A 22,886-nucleotide genomic window follows, 5' to 3' on the forward strand; every position below is an offset into this window, starting at 1 on the left:
AAATAGCTGGCTCAACCAGATATCTTGAATTTTATAATCCAAGCTTGAGGGGATATCAGTTAAACAAGTTAGTTAGTATTGTTCAGTATATTAAAATTAGTTACTAAAATCAGCTATTAATTTATTTGTATATAATCAGTTATTAATATATTTACATATATAATTGTTGATCAAAAAATATTTTTGATAAAAATAAATTGATTCAAAATGAGTTAAAGACAACTTTTTAAGAAGATATACGCGTAAGTGTGGAGTTGAAAGTGATTAGTGCATATTGAATTTCAATTGACTTATTAATTGAATAGGTCTAATCGAATAAGATATTTCAAAAAAATAACTGAGTAAGACATTCGATGGGCGAGTCGAATAGTTATGGTAATAAAACAGTTAGAGGCTTCTATCACATGAGAAAATCAAGGAAAACGTCTATAATCAAGCGGCGGGAACGATTACTAAGAGGAATTATATTTAAAGTTGTAATCTTGTAATTAATTGTAATTAATCGTCAGTTATGTAAGATAGATTATAGAGTAAAGTATCGTTTTTGTCCCCAACGTTTGGGGTAAGTCCTATTTGTGTCTCTAACGTTTAAATCGTCCTATTTGTATCCCTAACATTTATAAAAGTGATTCAATGTTATCCTACTATCAATTATACTAACAAATCAGATTATATTTTTCAATTAGTCTCACTTGGATGTATTCATTCTCAATTAGGTCTCACTTGAATGTGTTCGATTTTAATATTATACCCACTAGTTGTGTATAGATTCAGTTATGACCCTAGAAAAATGAATTATATAAATATTGTAGGAATTACTTTCAACTTTTGATGAGCTATTTTTCGGAGTGGATCATCGATTCTATCCCAGACATTTGTATTCTAACTTCAAGAAGAGATTTTTAAAACTCAAACTAAAGCATTCATGATGTGTAATTAACGGTAGGATAACATTGAATCACTTTTACAAATGTTAGGGATACAAATAAGACGATTTAAACGTTAGGGATACAAATAGGATTTACCCCAAACGTTGGGGACAAAAACGATACTTTACTCTAGATTATAAATATCAGGAAGCGTTAGGGAATAAGGGTTGGAATCTTTTACTCAAAAAAACACTCAAGCATACTCACATCCCAGTGAATCTTTTCCAACATGTATTTTATATTGGTGACTAATTTTAGTATACACATAACATATTTCTATATATATACACTATAAAGAGTAAATGAAGCATTAAATTTGTATTTTTCTCTTAATCTAGTGCACAAATTCAAATATTATGAATTTACAGTCTTAATAATAGTTTTGAAAACCAATTTGAATCGATCAATCGAATCTATTGAATCAAAACTGTTTAAAAAAATTGATTCGAGTGACAATAAAAATCGCCAATTTTAAAAACTGTTGTTGAATCGGTAAAGTAACTAGAAATGGATCAGTTGAATCAAACTGAACTCGTTCGATTTTTGAGAAATACTCTAATTGATACTATTTTGCGTTAAGAGTAAAAATAAGTTGAAATAAAAAAATTCCTAAAATAAAATAAGAAATCACCATCTTCCCTCTTAACTCTTCATTTCAAAACTCAAAAAACAATCCTAAGTCTCCATTTATCCACCCTAGCACTGTCTCTTTATGCTCCAATATCCAGCTATCATTGTCTCATTATTCTCCAACCATCGACACCACCTTTGCTCCACTTGCTGGAAGACTTTTATCATAAGAATGTCACACTTCTGGTTGCGTCACTCCAATAGCAAAAATATCATCATAATATATCTATATATATTTATATAAAGTAGTCAACCCCATACAATGAAGTATTTTACATATCCAGGCGCTTGAGGAAATGACCCGAGTAGATCTAATACCTACTTTGCAAAGGACCATGGTGAAGTAACACTGATGAGTTCTTCTGGAGGTACCACATAGAAATTAGCATGTAGTTAGCAAGGCGGACATCTTCTCCAAAGTCGGTTGCATCTTTCTGTAAATTTTATAGAAGCCAGTTTGTAGAACTTTCTTTGCCAGTGACCTTATCCCTTGATGATTTTCACATATACTATTATGATTTTCATCTAGGACTTCTTCCATTTTTGAAGTCGGGATGGACACGTTTTTAACAAAGATGTAGATATCCTTCTTTTGTAGATAACATTATGAATCAATGTGTAGTTTTGAACTTCTCTTATTAATCTTGCTTGCTTTTCTCCTTAAGGAAGGAGGTTAAACTTGAGGTATTCTATTATGAGAGTCATCCAACCCAAATTTATGCCGGAGACTATCAGTCTGTCCGACTTGTTGATTTCTTTCGCTATTGATGGGGAGTACAACGTTTCCTAGATCAGGCTTTTATTATTGTCTCCTAATTTCGTACTAGCTAGTTTGGATAAGGCATTAGCTCGACCATTTAATTCCAATATACATAACCTCAGCCTCTTGAAATTTAGACAATTGAACTAACATCTTCTCTAAGTATTTTTTCATATTGGAATCTCTAACTTGATACTCACCATTTACGTTTGAAGTTATTATTTGAGAGTTATTAAAGGCTATTAATTTCAAGGCCACGACTTCTTTAGTTATTCACATACCAACAAGCACTACTTCATATTCACTTTGGTTATTATAGAGGCTAGGATGTCGAACTTGAGGGAGAGCTCTAACTAAGTTCCTTCTTCATTTTCAAAAATGACTCCTGCTCCGCTATTAATCTTATTTGATGAACCATTCACGTACAAGTTTCAAGTAGTGGGACTCCCTTGTTGTTCTCCTATGTATTCTGATAGAAAGTCGATCAAATATTGCGATTTGATAGTTGTCTGAGTTTCGTATCTGAAGTCGAACTCGGACAGCTCAACAATCTATTGTAACATCCATCCCGCAATATGTGTTTTCTATAAGATGTACTTAATGGATTGATTAGTTGATTTAGTTCCAATTTTGATGGTGTGAGTTTGGATGTAGAATCACAATTTTCAAAAAGCCAAAACAAGGGTATAAACAAAATTTTCAATTCTCTGAAACTTCAATTCAGCCCCTTGCAACATTTTACTTGTAAAATAAACATGTTTTTGTCCTGCTTCATCTTCTTGGACAAGAGTAAAAGCTACGGCTTGTCAATGACAGCTAGACATTGCACGAGCTCTTCCAACCTTAAGTTGAATCAGAATGGGATGATAACTCAAAAATTTCTTAAACTATTAAAAAAATTGTTCACATTCTTAAATCCATTAGAAATTGTGTCCTTTTTTAAGGATGGCAAATAATGGTAAGAACTTCAATCTTGAGTTAATTAAAATTTTGGATAGAACTGTCAGTCTATCATTCAATTGTTGGACTTCTTTTAAACAGGTCAAATTCCTCGTCTCCAAGACTGCTTTACATTTGTCTAGTTTAATTTTAATGCCTCTCTAAGTGAACACGAATTCAAAAATTTTTTCAATTTTTACTGAAAAACACATTTAGTGAAATTTAATCTCATCCCATATTTCCTTTTGATGTTAAATACCTCAGACATGTTGGTGAACAAACTGGTCTCGCTTTAAATTTTTACAAACATGTCATTTACATAAATCTCCATCAATTTTTTTAAATGGAAAAAAAATTTTATTTATTAGTCACTAATATGTTTTCTCTGTATTTTTCAATTCAAAGACATAATTATATAATAATATTTTTTTCTAAGAATGACTATAAAAGTAATATTGAATTGGGTTATATTATGTGTATATTAAAATTAGCTATTAAAATCAGTCATTAATATAAAATATGTACCAAAATATAAATATATATTAAAAATAAATTAAATTACATACGTATTTAATAGTTAATTTTAGTGTATAAATAACATTTATTAAAGGAAGATATCCCGTCGAATTCATGGAAAACAGTGGCGTGGCCAAGGAGACAGTGGGTAAAATCCGAGCCGCGTTTGTGACATTCATATACTCTCCAGACTCTAGTCTCCACTTTCCATTCCTTTGCTTCGCTTCGCTTCGATTCGATTCTCTTGCACCCTCTCTCCTCTCTGTTTCTCTTTCGTAGCAATGTGAAAACACACCATTCAACACAAGTCAATTAACTTCTCTCTCTCTCTCAATTTTTAACTCCGTTTCATGACGTCACTCTGCCTGAAGATTCTCCCCGGCGGCGCCACCTCATCTGCCGGTGACGTCCGGTTCTGGCAACGGAGGAGGCTTTCTGCGATTTGCGGGGTCCCCTACGTGCACTCATCGCCGGGGAGGCCAGGGATCGTGCTGCGACAGCCGAGGCAGTGGCGGAGATGGGTGGCCGAGAAGGCGAGTCACAGCGGCGCGTCTGAGTGTTCCCGCGTTCAAAGCTCAGACGGCGAGAAGGCTGGCCCGATGTCGTCATATGCGGTAGGGGAATTTACGGCGGAGGATGACCGGACAATTATGAATCAGGCGGCGAAGGTGGTAGCAGCGGCGGCGGTGACGGTAGTGATGGGTGTAGGGAACAGGGTGCTGTATAAGCTCGCCTTGGTTCCTCTGAAGCAGTACCCTTTCTTCCTCGCTCAGCTTGCTACTTTCGGGTACTTCTTTTCACTTCACCGCTTCCTTCTTCCATGTTTTCTTCTTCTTCTTGGGTAAATGGGATAAGTGGTATGAAAACGTTACTTAAAGATTTTGTTATTAAACCGGAATCTAACTCTGGATTGCCGTATAGAACTCGTGCAGAGAATTAAGCTAAACCATTAATGGCAGGTTGGGAAGGAGTGTTAACTACTAACCTTACAAAGCTAATTTATCATTTTGTGTGGTTCTTGTGATTTCGTACGTTATTAATAGTAATACTATTTATTTATCTTAATAACCCGAACATGGTTGCTTTTATTATTTTTTTAGTGTACAAATATTATTTTTGTTATTGTTTAGTTATTGGTTTTATTTCTTCAGCGTTAACTTCTTCAATTTTGTTTTTTTCTTGCTAGTTAGCATAACTTAATAAATATTTGTTTGTTACCATTTGTTTTCTAGTCAATTGGATTTAAATTTTATTGTAAAAGACAAGTTTTAATTTCTCTCCTCGTTGATGTAACTTAGTTTTTGTAAAGGTTTTCTTTTTCTAATTTTTTATATGTATATGTTTATTTTATTCTTTCTTTATGCGTTTTTTGGTTCATGTTGATGGCCACTTGAACCTCTTATTGTGGGGTCCGGGCATATTATCTGCTGATGTTTATGGTTCGCCTCCTTCTTTCCAACTTTTCGTTGGCGAACATTTGTTTTCAAGTGTACGCTTTTAATTTTCACCGGATTTTCTCTAGGCAGGAGAACACTTTGTTGATAAATTCTGATCTTTTTTAGCGTGAGCAGTTTCGATAAAATTTTGAGGTAGACATCCTAATGTTCCTCTTAATGAAATGTAGAAATGTGCGCTAGTCAAGCAAAGAATACAGGTTACCACTATATATATATAAAAGCTTAATTCAACCTAAAAACCTATATCAAGTAATGAGAGTTACCTAGACTTTATATAAAGAATTAACTATGCTAGCCTGCTAGGTGTACACTAAAATCAGCTATTAAAATCAGTCAACCGTATAAACTACATGTTGAAATACAAAATACACATTAAAATGAATTAAATATTTAAATAACATGAGTCATTCTAGTGTGACTATGTTACGATGTATACCGTGACTATAATGTTTCAAAAGGTGTTGCTAAAATTAAAATAATGCTTTTTTATTGTTAACCAGCGCTTTTTAAAAAGTGTTGCTTAAAAAGTGCTACCAAAATGTAAAGAAAAAGTGTGACTTTAATTTTAACAACACTTGCATAGTTACCATAGCCACTATAGCATAGTCATAGTAGAATCCACCATATAACATATGTATTTGTAGATATTTGTATACAAATACATGATGATTGATTTTAGTGACTAAGTTTAATGTACAAATAGTATTTTGATAAAGAATATAATATCTAGTTCCTCTAGCAATATGAGAATGCCAATAACAATCGTTATTATTTAAGAACTTTTAAAACTTAAAGGGTAAATTTTAATGAATTGCCAATTAGACCAGCTATGTTAGAATGGAGAAACAATAAGCATGAACATAAGTTTAGTGTGGCATAAACGCATAGATGAGGATGCTTAGATGCATGAACATCTAAACATATGTAAACAAAATAAGAAATGAGGATGAAAGAAAGTTGGAGTAGCGCCTATTGTTAAAAAGATGGTATAATCTCGTCTTAGATGGTTTGGACGTGTGGAAAGAAGATTGACAGAGCATCTGAGTAAAAGCGTGGATTTGAAAGAAGATAGACAAGTGACATAAGATAGAGGAAGACCTAACGAAATTATATGATGGGCACAATACCATTGTTTGATTTATATAGCCGACTGCACCTAGTAGGATAAAGCTTTGTTGTTGTTGTAGTATTATTTAAAAAGTGATAATTGATAAGTACCTAACATTTTAAAAACAAAATGACGATATCTGAGTGCAATTGATGGCTGTTATAAGAGGTCATATATATTTCTTCCACTTCTAGTTCTTAATATTATCATTATTATAATAACCTAAGACCTTACAATTGGACGTTATTGGATGTAAATTACGTGCATTTTTTACCCTGGTGAATAGTATAAATTGCAACTTAAATCGAGTGGTATTTTCTTTCTTTCAGATATGTACTTGTGTACTTCTCAATTTTGACTATTCGATATCGTGTGGGCATTGTCACTGATGAGATGTTATCAATGCCGAAAACACCATTTCTAGTTGTTGGTCTCTTGGAGGCTCTTGGTGCTGCCACGGGAATGGCAGCAGGAGGTAATGCTTGTCATTTTTCTGGTTGTTTTTTTAGTTAGTCTTCCTTCATTGAGTTCCATCAAATTTGTACAAAATGCAGAAACATTTAAGGGGAGGATGGTTGGTACATTGACACTGGTCATCCCAGCTTTGAATCAACACGTCATTCAACTCCTTAGTAGAATATGTTAAATATCATGATCTTTAGATACTTAAGCTGTGACAGGACAGACAATGTATATGTGAATATATATCTCCATTGTCAGCACCTTTTATTTTGAAAATTATGCTGTACAGGTTCAGTGTTGCCAATTTTAGCTCTTTTGTACAGGTTCGGCGTTTCCAAATATCAAACGGCATAGATTTTGAACATTCTTAATTTCACTTTTATCCATATCTTATTGTTCTCTGTTTCATCTCGAATTTGTGATGGTTCTATGACTGTGTTTCATGTCTGAGGTATTGTAGGAGATAGATACCAATATTGTTGGGCTGTTCAATTTTTGGTTTGTTTTTAGAAACGGTCATTTAATTGTTTGTTTCCTGTATGTTGTATCAGCAATGCTATCTGGGGCATCAATTCCAATTTTGTCTCAGGTAAAAAAAACTATCAGCAGTCAATTGCTTTCTTGAATTTATTGTTTAATTATCTTACTGCTGCATTTCCGTTAATGAAATATGAAAATTTCAAAATTATATGCAAATTTCATACATGAATAAAAATGAATTCAAAAGCTAAATATAGCTATGTCTTTGCAAATACTATCTCTAATTAAATAGGTGTCTGCCTCCAAAACATAGCTTGTCCATAATTATTTGTCATTTTAGTAAATTTGGAGTGTAATAAATATTCTTCCCATCTTATTCTACCCTTCTTATAGAAGACACTCTAATCTTTTCAACATTGAGGTCTATTTAATATTTTCATTCATTTGTACATTCAAGATTGGATACATATTCAAGAATGGAGGTAGTATATACCACCTGACCTATTTTTAGAAGTCAGCTAGTAAGTACCTTGCACCGAAAGAAGCACAGCTGATGCCCTTGGAAACATGGACTGCTTCATTGCTGTCTAAGTTGTCCCAAGTGTAAAATAGTTTGCTAGAAAACATGGTGATAGTGTTGGGCTTGACCCAAATCTCAATTGAAAAATGTTACTATTGGCTTACTATTTTTGGCAGATTGAAATCTTAGATGTAACTACCAGTTAACATACTTGATATATTTGAGAGAAAAATGAGACGGTATGTGATACGATACTAAGAAGTCTTCAATGATTAACATGGAGTGTGCCATTAGTAGATTGCCAAGTAAATTACTGTGCGTTGTAAATAGCTATAAGTTATTAGTGATAGAAATTCATTTCATCTAATATGACTCACATTAATGTGACAATGCTGAGTTGTTGTTGTATCTGTATAAAAACTTCCATTTGCAAATTGTTATCTGTGTGAGAATGAGGGAGATGAAGTTATAAGTGATGTTGCTGGAGGGTGTGCAGCCTTGTCCTAAAATATTGTTGTGCCTTGAATTTGTAGTTTTATCCCTACAAAAGTTGTGATGTGGGCTTCTCCAGAGTTCTTTCGGCCAAAAGTTTTAATTTGATATGGAATTTTGTTACTTCTCAACTGCTGATTATTATATTTTTAAACCATCGTCTTTAGATGGGGTGCAATATTCATTCAACAAACTGAATGTAACTACCTTGATCTGACAATCAAAACAGCGAACATTGTGTGACGCTTACTTTCTTTACTTATTTTAACTCATCTATATGTTTCATGTATGAGTTAAATTATAGGTGTACGAGTGGATCATTGTTTTAAGTTATTCTTTTCTTGCAGACTTTCCTTGTGTGGCAAATTCTCCTGTCAATGATTTTTCTTGGGAGACGATATAAAGTCAACCAGCTGCTTGGATGCTTTCTTGTAGCCACTGGTGTAGTTATTACTGTAGCAAGGTCAGTACATGTTAGTTTCTCAGATGTTCGACTATGTAAGCCTGTTCTATGTTGTTTTGTAATTTAGATGTGGGCAGTACAACTTAAACTTTGTGACTATTCTGTATCTGGAATTCCAATTTTGTATTTATTGTCAATGAAATGCAGTGGATCAGGTGCTGGGAATTCATTGAAGGAAGCTGGTATATTTTGGAGTCTTTTAATGATAGTTTCATTTTTATTCCAAGCAGCTGATACCGTGCTGAAGGTTATTGTCTATTTTTATGATTTTTCCTAGGTTTCAGATAGTTCTCTCTGGTGACATTTGGCTTTTTCATACTTTGTAGGAAGTAATCTTTTTGGACGCAACCAGGAAACTGAAGGTGCATGTAGTAATGAATTCTTTTAATGCATATATTTGTGTGATTTAGAATTTGAAGGTCATAGGATCATTTGACGCTTCTGAAGTAAGGGATTTCACTTCCGGGTTTAAAGCCTTCATAACATTAGCTGCAAATTATTCATTGCATTATCTTAATTCTTCATGCACTTGGCCTTATGTATTCATACATGATAGACTCATTTTAATTTGTCAAGTTAAAGGATATAGTCTTTTATTGTAAAAGAACTTTGGTGAAGGATTCACTACTCCTACCTAATACCTATGTTTGGGAGTAACATACTCCTTCCCTTAAAAATAACAGAAGTGTTCCTTTCTTTTCTTCGGAAAGAGGGATCCCTTAGCATTTTTTTTCTTTCTTTTCTATTTTTGCAAAAGATATCCATTGATGCTTCACCTATCCTGTCAGAGACAAATCACTAGGCAGTGGTGGTTATGTCTGTTCACAGAGGCAGGGTCAGCCATCACTTCATCCTGACATTTTCTTGTTAGTGTTCTTCCTAATATGAAATCTCTAGGCTCATTGTTTTCCTCAGTCGCAGGTATATATACCAAGCTCAACACGGCATATATGATGAGAATTTTTATATGGATGCCTTGGGTGTAAAATCAATTTGTGATTCATATTTGCGTGATCCTTAGTTTTCTCACTCTAGGACTTGGGCAAACAAAACACCCTATCTAATACTTTCATGATTTCCAGGTTCTTATTTACTTCTTATATTTTTTTGGTAATTATTTCCAGGAGATTTTAATTACCATGAATTGGTGTTTGTCACAGAAGTCAAGTCTAAACTATACTCCCCCCCCCCCTTCCCCTTCCCCTTCCCCTTTTAAATAATTATTCCTGTTACTTGAGTCCAGGGAACTTGAACAAAAAATCTTCCACAAAATCCAAATATACATAAAAAAATAGGAAATTTGTTCAATGGCTGCTGCAGCCACTGTGCAAGAACAAAATCACCACCGCCTTGTGATATATCTGTGACGGAGAAGATAAGTTAAGCATCAAGGAATATATCTGAAATAATAAATCACAATTGGGAGTTACAAATCCTGCACCGTGATTATAAAGCTTCCAAACCATGCAACTTAATGCTCTTTTTATCTTTCTTTTAAAAGAAAATCTGAAATGGTAATAATTTTATAATGTTTTTGTATTATCTGAAGCAGGGACGTTCTGTTGATCTCTTTGTCGTCAATTCCTTCGGGTCAGCATTCCAAGTAAGTATCCAAAAATCTCTTATGAATTTTCATCATTTGAAAGTATAATGTTAAGTTTTATAAAGATATATACAAATAGATTCCTAAATACAAGAGTATATGCTTTAGTGTAGGCACTATTCATATGCCTCCTGCTCCCATTCTTATCAAAATTATGGGGTGTCCCGTTCAGTCAACTCCCAAACTACCTCAAAGAAGGAGCGGCCTGCTTTCTGAATGTTGGGAGTTTGTCAAGTGGTAAGCTGTATTTATTTTATAGAATTTAATTTTGATATATTGTTAGTCTAACAAAGTTTAACTTTATTATTTGATCTAGCATTGTCATATTAATAATAATGTTTAGCTTATTCAGTCTTGAAAGTAACCTATATGCATATGATTGGAATTGGTTAATAGTATAGAATTGTTTGCACTCACTATGTATCTAAAATAATATCTTTTTCTTATGTAATCATAAGTGTCAATCGAAAGAAATATCTGTAGGATAATGAAAGTATTATCCAGTGTGAGATCCTGGTACCAATATGGCTAGACTAGACATATAACACAGAGAATAGCATAAAATATAGCGTGTGGTAGAAGATAGAGCAGAAAAATATAGTAGAGAGTAGAAGGTGGAATAGAAGCATAAAGGCTAAATGATATCAGTGAGATATCATTCTTACCCCTGAAAATGTATTAAGGAAGAAAATGGGTTCTGCCCCGCATAATTTCCAAGATAAATCCCTCTATTCTCTTCTCCTCTCTTATATACAAACTCATTTCCCTCTCTCTCTGTCCTCTAACACATGATTTAGGTTTCATATCCTACTTTTATATTCCCTTTGTAACTGTTTTGATAAAAAAAAAAACGTTCATATTGTAATAAGATCTGGTTTCAGGATGTAATGGAGCCCCCCTGCTACCTGTGCTTTTTATCATTGTCAACATGGGTTTCAATATCTCATTGCTTTATCTTCTCAAGATTTCTTCAGCTGTTGTCTCCTGTTTAGCATCAACATTTTCAGGTATGTCATTTGTTTCACAGGAAATATAACATTGGTCAGAGGAGTATTCATGAGACTCTAAAGAGTCATAGTCTTGCAGATGAAGAATATTTTTTTATGATTGAGAAATAGTTAGTTTTGGGACATTCAGGATTAGTTTCTGATTTAACTGTATCTTCCCTGTTTATTGGGATTTCAAGAATTGATTTTGAGATGGGATACTAGGTACAATGAAATGCATTTCCTTTAAACAACTTTTTGGCAAGGACTATTATTGGGGATTAGCAGTGAAATACATTTAGATTTTTGGAGGAGCAAATAAATAGGTATAATGGTTATCAGAACTAGAATGGTCGATCAAACCAAAATTGGCCTCATGGGCCAGTGCTTGAGCCTCCAACCTGCATGGACTGATCATATTTTGCATGGGTAAACTTTATTTTCTTAATTTAATAAATAAACATTTAGCAACCTACTAGTCAAAAAGTAAAATACTTTGAACTATTGATTATTTTGTTTCTAAACTCAACTAGTCAGCTTAATTCTTATTAATTTGCCCAACATGGGATGGGACAAACAAGGGCTTTTAATAAGAAAGAGTTTGACTTCAAATATATAATGGGAGTGTAAAATCCTGATACCAGTATGAGCTAGACTGTTGATAGCACAGAGAATAGAGTAGCATTCAGTGTCTAGGAGAAGAAAGAGCAGAAGAAAATATGGATGCATTTCAAATGTTCCTGCAATGACCTGGGACATCTGTTTCCATCTTTCTTCAAGTCACAAGTGAGTTGTTTTTGGGCATGAAAAGACGAAAGAGACCAAATATTTTGATAGTATTACTGCTCTGCCATATCATTTATCCAATTCGGATCTAGGCTATACCTTAATTTATTTCTTGTTTCCTTAATGGGAAAAGAAAAGGGAAGAATGATTTTTTGGCTGCCAGATTTTATTTAAAAAATAAAATAAAACACTTCTACATTACTTCAATAAAATAACACAGAATAGAATAGAATATGGTGTCTGTAGAAGGTAGAGTAGAAGAATAGATTAGAGAATAGAGAAGGATGGAATAGAAGTAAAGGAGCTATATTATATCAGTGAGATATTATTCTTGGCTTTGTAAATGTATTAGAGAATGCTAAGAAATATGAAAAAAAGAAGAAAGAACAGCATTCGAGAGGCTATTGCTCTCATGTAGGGTTTTGTCCTGCCTAATCTCCAAGATAAATCTCTCTAATTCCATTATTGTCTCTTACATGCAATCTCATTTCCCTCTCTATCAAAATGGCAAACTGTCAACCTACAGAGTTAGTTACAAGACCCCCCCAAAAACCAAAAGAAAGGAAAAAAAAAACTGTTTATTTCTTTTTCCCAAAACCACATATGGGGGGTAAGTATCAGAAGATCTTCAGCTTTTTTACCCGTTTCATATATAAGATGTTGCCAATATCCTTTTACACATTCATTTTGGAACTATTAGGTTACAAAATTACAGATGCTTTACATTTAATTCTCAACTTCAATTAGATTATATATATATATATGGGTTTAGCTAACATGTGCCCTAAGGGCACATGAAAAAACTTAAATTTTTTATATTTTCAATAAAAACTTTCTTGTTTTGTAATCTTAAACATATGTACGTGTTGATTATACTTTTTTTGTATATATATACCCTTACTGTATAAATGAAAATATTGGTAGTTAGTACTTAGTAATGGTAACTGGTAAAAGTTAAACAGTGTAATTCATTGTGTTGTAGATGTAGAAAAGCATGGGAAACATTATCTAGAAAATGTTGCCCAAAGTAAGAAGGAATGCTTAGTCTATGTTTAGTGGTTATTTGTTAGTTACCTAAAGACTAGATGGGTTTGTGTCACTAATGGTAGAATGGCTTAACCACAATACCTCTTTCATTGGCATTTAAACTTCTATTTTTTGGGATCTACAATCATAATGTAGCAGCTGTTTTTGTAGTTAATCTAAATGGTAAGTGGTATATCTAGTTAGGAAATAACATATTAGGCTACAATCATTTTGGCTTTCATTTGAAGATGCAATGTATGTCTGGCCACATAAAAAAAAAAAGCAGAAAATAACCTAGATAATCTTGGCAGGAGAAAATAGAAATCTTTTGCTTTTCTATGTGGCTGTGATTTTCATTCACAATATCTCATCACTTGCCTGTAATTTTTTGAATATCCTACTATCCTTCCATTCTGATATATATGTATAATATCATTAAAACTTCATGCTAACTTGAAATTTCGATCTAAATCCAACTCATGCAATATTGTTTCTGTGGCAGTCCCTATATCCATTTATGTGTTCACGTTGCCATTGCCGTACCTTGGTGTTGCCTCTTCTCTTCCAACAGGCTTTCTTGCAGGGGCTATCATTCTTATCACAGGCCTACTAGTTTATGCATGGACCCCTTCAACTGGTTCCTCGAGTGCTTCTTTAACGGCTTCTACCTAGAGGGAAGGCATTTGAGCTTCATGGGCTCGCCAAGCATAAGGATGAGGAGTAGTACCTGGCCTTAGATGATTGTTACACCAAATGGTACAACTTGTGCTTCAGATGTAGTCTTTCTTGATTCTAACAAGAGAGGGATCAATGGAAGAGTGTTGACATTTTTGTTTCAAAAAATTGCTAAAGATGCATGAAGAAAAGGAGATATGAAGTGAAATCCTCCTGCACTTTGCTCAAGTGATAAAGGTGTGGATAGCACTATCACCTTTTTTTCCTTTTATTATTGTAGAATGAGGGGGAAAAAAAGAAACACAGGAAGAAATTTTTAGGCAAAGCCATTTCATGAACCAAGGAACCGCGTGAAAAAGAAATGTTTGGGAGAGAATGATGTTATGATGTAAAAAAGAAAAGGATAATATCAGGCGTTTATCTTTTTTTTGGCTGAATGAGTTAATATAGTTTAATGTATAAGGCATAATTTGCAATATGAGAAAACACTTGCTGAGCGAATTGTGCTCTTTTCAAGAGTACTAAATGGCTCGAATGGATCTTTTCAATTGTTCAGTAAAATATGATTTTTTATCTTACACTTTTTAAGTAGAATCAAGAAAAAATATATGAGAAAAATTTTACTCTCAGTTTTGTAGGGTGAGTACTAATGCTTGAAAGTCGATTGCTCTATTTTAAAAATTTTATTTTATGAGTTAGTAATGACCTTACTTCCAAACATTGTAACTTACTCTACAAAACTCAAATCACTCCCAACTTTAGTAACCTTAAACTGGAGCAAACATAAAGTTCATCCACAGTTAGTTCCACTAAAAAATTCATTGTGCGTTGAGAACTAAGCATGGCAAAATACTTATTATGGAGAAAAATCCTTCATAAACTAGAATTTTCTACAAACCTTAAAAATCAAGCCAATGCCTAAATTACAATAATCTAAAGGATCATTAAAGACAAAATTGTCCAAGCAATGCCTAAATCTATTATTTTGCCAAACATCTAAATTACAAACAACTAGTATTTTGCCAAACATTAAAAACCTCTATATATAACCACAAAGGCAAAATTGTCCAAGCAATGCCTAAATCTATTATACATGCTACATGGTGCTATACTTTAGCAAAAACTGTTTGAGCAAACTTAATATAGTAGAGAACACCCAAGGAAAAAATCAACCAACTAGCTGGAAAAATTTGAATCAGAGATAGATTCATGACTACAGTGATCTATCTCTCTTTAGGTCCATCTGCAAAAACACACATTTACAGTACTCTCCTCTTCCACTTGTGCAGCTGGCAGGGAAAAAGAGGGCTATTGGCTAGTAGCACCCTTAGAATCATCAACACCAGGTTTACCATTGCCCCTCTCTGGATTCAGTTCACTGTTAGATTTAAGTCCATAAACATGACCCATTTTCACACGCTTTGTCTCCAAATATCTCCTGTTTTCCTTTGTAATAAGTGCTACCAAAGGAATCCTTCCAGAAATTGTCAAACCATAACCTTTGAGCCCAACATATTTTGCTGGATTGTTTGTCATCAGCTTCATTGAACGAACACCCAAGTCCCTCAGTATCTGTGCACCAATTCCATACTCTCTTGAGTCAACAGGCAATCCCAACTCTTCATTGGCTTCTACGGTGTCCCGTCCATCATCCTGCAGGTTATAAGCGCGAAGCTTATGACCCAATCCAATCCCCCTTCCCTCGTGTCCACGAAGATAGACCAATACACCTCTACCAGCAGCTTCGATCTGCTGCATTGCAATAGCAAGCTGGCTTCCACAGTCACATCTTGCAGATCCAAATATATCTCCCGTAAGACACTCTGAGTGTACTCTCACGAGAACATCTTGTCCATCTCCAACTTCACCCTTAACCATTGCAATATGCTCCACGCCATCTATAAGTGATCTATAACAGCAAGCATTAAATGGTCCCCACATTGTTGGTATAACAGCAGCACCAGCACGTTCTACTAGTTTATCTCTCTTCCTTCTATATCTAATCAAGTCAGCAATAGATACAATTTTCAAATTTGTGCGCTCTGCAAACTGGCGAAGCTTAGGCAATCGTGCCATGGAACCATCCTCATCAACAATTTCACATAGGACTGCTACTGGATTCAAACCAGCAAGCATGGCAAGATCAACTGAAGCTTCTGTGTGTCCTGCTCTCTTCAACACACCACCTTCCCTGTATTTTAGTGGAAAAATATGGCCTGGGCGATTGAAATCACTTGGTTTAGAATCTCTAGATGAAAGGGCCAAGACTGTTGTTGCTCGATCACGAGCTGACACCCCTGTTGTGGTACCATGTTTAGCATCCACTGTCACTGTGAAAGCTGTGCGCAGTTTTTCATCATTGTCCTTGCTGTTTACCATGAGTGGAAGATCCAGTCTCTCGAGATCTTCCTCTTTCATGCTAATGCAGACTATGCCAGTTCCATGCTTAACAATAAAAGCCATGGCCTCAGGTGTTACTAACTCTGCTGCCATGATTAAATCTCCTTCATTTTCTCTATCTTCGTCATCTACAACAACTACCATCTGAAGCACTAGTGAGAGCGAATAACCTAAAGTTAAACTAAATTGAATGGGTATAGAGAGAGAGAAATAGGAACCTTTCCGTTGCGAATGTCTTGAATGGCCTCCGGGATGGAAGCAAAACCTTGTGTGGGAGTGTCAAGATCAAATTCATCATCTTTATCGGAAAACCGATTGATTCTCGTAACTGATTCAACCTTTTTGGCAGCATCGGAGCCTAGCGGATTAGGATGCAGTTCTCTCCCTACAGCTTCAATTCTAGAGATAGCAGAGTGAGTAGAGGAGAATTTAGAGGAGGGTCGGAAAAACACGAGTTCGGAGGCCTGTCCATTTGTGAGGCGCAATCCATTGAACAATTTGAAGCGTTGGGATGCAGAAGCACGTGGGTGGAAAAGAGGTGGTGCCGAAGAATACGAGGAGATATTGAGAGAAGAAGAAATAGAAGAAGCCATGGAAGTACAAGGGATTTGGATGGGATGGATTGGGTTTGGGATTGAGGCAAGGTAGTTGGAGTAAATGCGGTTCCAGACTATTCTGTTAAAGAAAAATAAACGTAACTAACTTAAAAAAAATAAGTATAATAAATTTTACCTTAAAAAAAAGATAAATAAAAATAATAAAAAAAAAATAAGAGAACTTAAGATTAACACTTAGTAATAAAAAATTGAGAAGCACTTTGTTCTTCTATTTCTTAGTTCTTCTAAGGGTCCCTTGACTTATATATATTGTAAGAGAGTGTTAAAGTGATGTTGAAAATCCATTTTTTCTTCATTGCGTACTTGATTCTTAAAAGTGCAAGAAATACATATCCTTTCTTGTGTGTACTGGAAGCAGTGGAATGAGAAACTTTTCTTTTTCAAATGGTCTAGCTTGTTTAACACACTCATATTTTGGAGGCAAAATATATCTATTTGTTTGAACGTTTTTCTGATGTTCCAAAAGAACGTATACCTTGCTTTTGAGGTATAGGAACTAAGACTTTGAAGCTTCGCACTGATTATACCCTTCTCAGGTCTCATATGGTTCTAATTTGCAATAAATCACATGCAGAAAAATTTTCTAGTACTTTAGAAATTGAACAAGCCAGTAGTAATGAATTCATGAAAATTTTAAATTATATTTGTGTTTCTTAATCATCAAAACAAATATGAGATATATAGAGCTAATAAAGACAAATACAACTATAAAAAAAGCTTAATGCTATTTATGATAACATACATGATTTATATTTAATGTCTTATGATAACTTGGACTAAAACTCTAAATATAATATAACTTTTTTTTTCTTAAATCCATATTTAATATAAAATATAATGTCCCCTACACGGACATGAACAATAGTAATAATATAAGTTGTTGATATTATTATCTTAATTTTGGAAGTTACTCTAGAGTAAGAACATCATCATCTCTAACAAAATTAAGCTATAACAACTTACTCGCCTTTGTCATTTGAAGTTATCACTGCAAATGATTGTTTTGTTTTTCTTATTCCGAAAAATCATCGTTACCTTGTCTCATTACCACGTAATAGACACGCTAAAGACTTTTTCAAACTGCAACCTCTAAACTCCCTACAATCTCTCACCATCAATACCTTCCTCTAATTTTATGAACATTCCAAACAATGAATCAACTATATTGTCACATTTTGACTTGTTCGAATTTCCCCCCTTTTTTTATTTTTTATTATTATTTTCCAACTAGTCTTTCTTTTTTTTTTTTTTCGCCGAACAAGAATTATCCTTTGAATTCACCATTTTGCCACTCCCAAACTATATCCTTATTTCCCCTCTTTTTCTCTTTTCTTCTTCCTTTTCATATTTATTATATCTTATTTTGTGTCCCCTTCCTCCCTCCCTTCCTCCATGGGCAATTGTTGCTCCCAAGGCAACGCCGCAGATGCCCCGGAGGCCGACAATGCGGCCACCGCAACCAAGGGAGACTCAAACCAACAACAAACCACAGACAATAATGGAGGCACCGACAACAATAATAATAATAATAACAACAATGAAAGCCCATCCACAAGCCCTCCGGCCAGCAAGCCTCCACCACCCTCAACTACATCTCCTCCGTCAACAACAAAACCCACAAAGCCCGGGCCTATCGGGCCCGTGCTGGGGAGGCCAATGGAGGACATCAAAGCGTCATATAGTCTGGGTAAGGAGCTAGGTAGAGGCATGTTTGGGGTAACATATTTATGCACCCACAAGGCAACAGGAAAACAATTTGCATGCAAAACAATTGCGAAGAGGAAGCTAGTGAATAAGGAGGATATAGAGGACGTTAGAAGGGAGGTGCAGATCTTGTACCACCTGTCAGGGCAGCCTAACATCGTAGAGCTGAAAGGTGCCTACGAGGACAAACAATCTGTTCATTTAGTGATGGAATTGTGTGCGGGTGGTGAACTCTTTGATCGTATCATTGCCAAGGGACACTATACGGAGCGTGCCGCTGCTACCTTGTTAAGAACCATTATGGAGATTGTCCACACTTTTCACTCTCTTGGTGTCATTCATAGAGATCTCAAGCCTGAGAATTTCCTCTTGTTGAGCAAGGACGAAGATGCTCCCCTTAAAGCCACGGATTTTGGTTTATCCGTTTTTTACAAGCAAGGTTTTCTTATTATTATTTTATCCTTTTTTTTCAATATAGACTCTTTAATGCAACTTCATATAAAGGTATAGGTGGATACTCTAATAAAAATTTTATAATTTTTTTTATATAAAAATATTTTATTTTGACCATCAGATAATAAAAATTTTAGAACTTGATTTTCATGTGCTATAAAAGTGTTACCTTTATTTGAAGTGTAGCAAAATAAATAAATTACACTTTTTAAACCAAGATCACTCGTGAGAAAATATTTTTTGACATTTTTATTGAAGTAGTTGTCTTATGAAAAAGACAACAACTATAATGGATGGAGATATCAAAAATATCTTTTCGTGATGATCTTAGTTTAAAAAATATGATTTATTTATTTTGCCACACTTTAAACAAAGATAACACTTTTATAGCATATAAAAATTAAGTTCTAAAATCTATTATTCAATGATCAAAATAAAATATCTTTATATAAAGACAATTATAAAATCTTTACTAGAATATCACCTATGAAAAATATTAGATAATTAACACTTGTTCTTTGTATTTGCTTTATATTAATTCATCTTTTCTAAAATGTTTCATTTTGATTTTAAGTCAAAATAACCATTTTGACAAAAATATATTAACAATGGACAAAATTATGAAACTGTTGGTTACAAGGAAATTAAATACTAGGAAGATAACATCATGTTTACTTTATTGGGTATAATTTTAATGCCAGAAAGTGTTTGATTTTTGTAGGAGATGTTTTCAAAGACATTGTTGGTAGTGCATACTACATTGCACCTGAAGTATTGAAAAGGAAATATGGTCCAGAGGTTGATATATGGAGTGTTGGTGTTATGCTATACATTCTTTTATGTGGAGTTCCTCCATTTTGGGCAGGTTTTCATTTTCATTACAATCACTTTATCATGAATTTCAAACCCTATAAATGCAGTGGTAGTGATGCTAATTACTTGAAATAAAAATATGCCAGAATCTGAACATGGCATATTCAATGCCATCCTAAGAGGTCACGTTGACTTTTCAAGCGATCCATGGCCTTCAATTTCACCATCAGCAAAAGATCTTGTACGAAAAATGTTGAATTCAGATCCTAAACAAAGGCTTACAGCTTATGAAGTTTTGAGTAAGTATAGCTTCAAATTCATAGATGATTCATTATTTAGTTGCCATGTTTTGATAATTAAACAATTTGAATTTGTTATTTTCAAAATAGATCATCCTTGGGTTAAGGAAGATGGAGAAGCACCAGATAAGCCTATTGATAATGCTGTGCTAAGTAGGCTCAAACAATTCAAAGCAATGAATGAATTCAAGAAAGTTGCTTTAAGGGTACTCTACTATTCTAATTTATAATTAATGTTTTTCTATTCACACATTAAAAGATATAATAATCATCAATACCATAACAATTATTCAAGAAATATTAATGACACTTTTTAATAAGTGACGCTAGTCAAATATATATATTATTTCTACAGATAGAAACATGCTCAAAAATAAAAAATGTTTGATAACAAAAAAAATTTAACTAAAATCATATAGAACTTACTTTATTTAATATTTATTTATTGTCACGACAATAAATAAATACTAAATAAAATAAGTTTTTATTATTTTTTTTCTTCTTAGCATTACCACTAAAAAATATGGGAGCCACTCACGTCAAGATACCTAAAACATCTTTTTTTAAAGATATTTTTTTAGTAATTAAAATTTAACACCTGTAATTGATTAAATTGGATTATTTTTATTAAAATTAGACCAGACAAATCGATTTAGCTAAAAAATTAGTAAACTAAGTTTTGAACTGATCTAAATTAATATTTTTTTATAAAAATGACTACAATACCCCTATTATAGAAAATGACTAAAATACTTCTATTATATATATTTTGAGAACTCTAAATTCTAATCTTTTTTTCTCTCTATGCTGTCATAGGGTTAGGATTTAAGATTTTTAAAATTTATATATGTATATATATAATAAGAGTATTTTAGTCAATTTTTATAATAAGAGTATTGTAGTTAGTTTCTATAAAAAAAGAATATTAATTTAGATTGGTTCAAGATTTGGTTTATCAATTTTTCAGTCAAATTGATTTTTTTGGTCTAATTTTAATAAAAATAACACAGTTTAATCGATTATATATATTAAATTTTAAAAATTAGAAAACGTCTTTAAAAAAAAAGCGTCTTTATTTGAGTGACTCCCAAAAAGTATCCGTATTAAGCATGATGACACTAAAACTATCCAAAAATGAATAGGTTATTGCAGGATGTTTATCAGAAGAAGAAATTATGGGGTTAAAGGAAATGTTTAAGGGAATGGACACTGATAATAGTGGAACCATTACAATTGAAGAACTTAAGCAGGGGCTTGCAAAGCAAGGGACAAAGCTATCAGAACAAGAAGTTCAACAATTACTGGATGCAGTAAGTTGTTTTATCTTTTCCCTTTTAAAATAAACATATTTTAAAAGAGAATCAATATGATTGTTTTTGCTTTTTCTTTATTCAAAAAAATTGCAGGCAGATGCTGATGGAAATGGTACCATAGACTATGATGAATTCATCACAGCAACAGTGCACATGAACAGAATGAACAGAGAAGAACATCTTTATAAAGCCTTCCAATACTTTGATAAAGATAATAGCGGGTAATTATCAAATATATTATTATTGACCCCATCTTAATTTCTGGTACATATTTTATTACCTTCTAAAAATTAATTCCTAATCTCATTTTTATACCATATAAAAAAGGTTTATCACCACTGAAGAATTAGAGCAAGCTCTCCATGAATATAACATCCACGATGGAAGAGACATCAATGAAATCGTTCAAGAAGTTGATGTAGATAACGTATGTGATATATTTATTTCATTATCTATTTTCTTATAGTTTTTATTAAAGTTCCTCTCTCGAATATATGTAAAATCGACTATGCTACGTATACACTAAAATCAGTCACCAGTAATACAAATACACATCGAAAATAAATTAAAGAGTGAATACCTACCCACCCGACCCCTGACAATGACCTCAAAAAAACAACGAGACCCAAAAAAAACACACCCAACTCGGCCCCTGATTTTTTTGGAACTGATTAGCTCCTGTGCCAAAAAAATAATATTGATATTTTTTGGCACAGGGACTTCGTTGTCCTTTCGAAGTAATTGTCACTTTGTCAGAGGCTGTGTTGAATTTTTTTTGTTAAGGATCTCATTGTCTTTTGTGGTAATTGTCAGGGGGCTGTTTAGGATTTTTTTTCTAAATTAAATTACACATATTTACATTAGTGACTAATTTTAGTGTACGAATAACATTTTTGATGCAAAATATGGGGAGTAATATTAAGGAAGACATGTTGTTTGTGCAGGATGGTCGTATTAACTATGAAGAGTTTGTGGCAATGATGAGAAAAGGACAAGCTGAAGCTCATACAAAAAAGAGACGTGAATCACTTAATTTGCATCAATAGAGGGGGATATACGAGATCAAACTTGAAAAACAATTCATGATCTGTTTTCAGCCCTGCATGTTTCTTCATTGATGGGTGAAAGATCATGGACAAGATTACGTCGTAGGCTTTTGTTGTTTGGGAGAGGATATAGGTGAGAGAACTGGTCTAAGGTGGAAACAATTATAAGAGAAAAAAAAAGGGGGGGAGAAAAAAAAACTAACCTTTGATAAATGTGAGCATATGCTAGGTTTGCCTTTTTCTTTTCCTTTGGTGTGAAAATTGTAACAAGTTATGTACACACATTGTTGTTCACTTAGGAATTGAAAAATGGATGGCTGGATATGTATATTACACTAACTTATGATGATAATGTGAACTAGACATATGCTTTATGTAACACCCTCATTAACATAGCACTATGCTATGT

At 33.5% G+C, this 22,886-nt stretch overlaps 3 protein-coding genes across 5 annotated transcripts; 2 read left to right on the forward strand and 1 right to left on the reverse strand.

The window, feature by feature from the left end:
• Window positions 1–3,723: 3,723 nt before the first annotated feature.
• LOC112795540 (protein CLT1, chloroplastic) lies at window positions 3,724–14,410 on the forward strand. 3 transcript variants are annotated; one of them, XR_011880831.1, is made up of 10 exons: window positions 3,724–4,561; window positions 6,669–6,814; window positions 7,353–7,390; window positions 8,641–8,756; window positions 8,904–9,003; window positions 9,083–9,118; window positions 10,309–10,359; window positions 10,468–10,596; window positions 11,241–11,366; window positions 13,660–14,410. XR_011880831.1 is itself a non-coding variant. In XM_025837500.3 (10 exons), exons 1-10 carry the CDS (start codon window positions 4,125–4,127, stop codon window positions 13,827–13,829), a joined length of 1,347 nt encoding a protein of 448 aa, XP_025693285.1. In that variant the 5' UTR covers window positions 3,724–4,124; the 3' UTR covers window positions 13,830–14,410. The 3 variants fall into 3 exon arrangements, 2 of the variants coding, with proteins under 2 accessions (XP_025693285.1, XP_025693286.1); XM_025837500.3 differs by having other exon boundaries at window positions 10,306–10,359; window positions 10,473–10,596; XM_025837501.3 differs by having other exon boundaries at window positions 10,473–10,596.
• Window positions 14,411–14,788: 378 nt separating this feature from the next.
• On the reverse strand, window positions 14,789–17,107 carry LOC112795539 (bifunctional riboflavin biosynthesis protein RIBA 1, chloroplastic). Its single transcript, XM_025837499.3, has 2 exons — window positions 16,451–17,107; window positions 14,789–16,376 (listed from the first exon to the last, which is right to left on the reverse strand). Exons 1-2 carry the CDS (start codon window positions 16,823–16,825, stop codon window positions 15,141–15,143), a joined length of 1,611 nt encoding a protein of 536 aa, XP_025693284.1. The 5' UTR covers window positions 16,826–17,107; the 3' UTR covers window positions 14,789–15,140.
• Window positions 17,108–18,097: 990 nt separating this feature from the next.
• On the forward strand, window positions 18,098–22,856 carry LOC112795542 (calcium-dependent protein kinase 2-like). Its single transcript, XM_025837503.3, has 8 exons — window positions 18,098–18,992; window positions 19,728–19,871; window positions 19,966–20,118; window positions 20,209–20,324; window positions 21,261–21,428; window positions 21,525–21,652; window positions 21,759–21,858; window positions 22,376–22,856. Exons 1-8 carry the CDS (start codon window positions 18,242–18,244, stop codon window positions 22,475–22,477), a joined length of 1,662 nt encoding a protein of 553 aa, XP_025693288.1. The 5' UTR covers window positions 18,098–18,241; the 3' UTR covers window positions 22,478–22,856.
• The last annotated feature ends 30 nt before the right edge of the window (window positions 22,857–22,886 follow it).

Source organism: Arachis hypogaea, chromosome 4 (assembly GCF_003086295.3).
Source record: "Arachis hypogaea cultivar Tifrunner chromosome 4, arahy.Tifrunner.gnm2.J5K5, whole genome shotgun sequence".
In the NCBI taxonomy this organism is placed as follows: domain Eukaryota; kingdom Viridiplantae; phylum Streptophyta; class Magnoliopsida; order Fabales; family Fabaceae; genus Arachis; species Arachis hypogaea.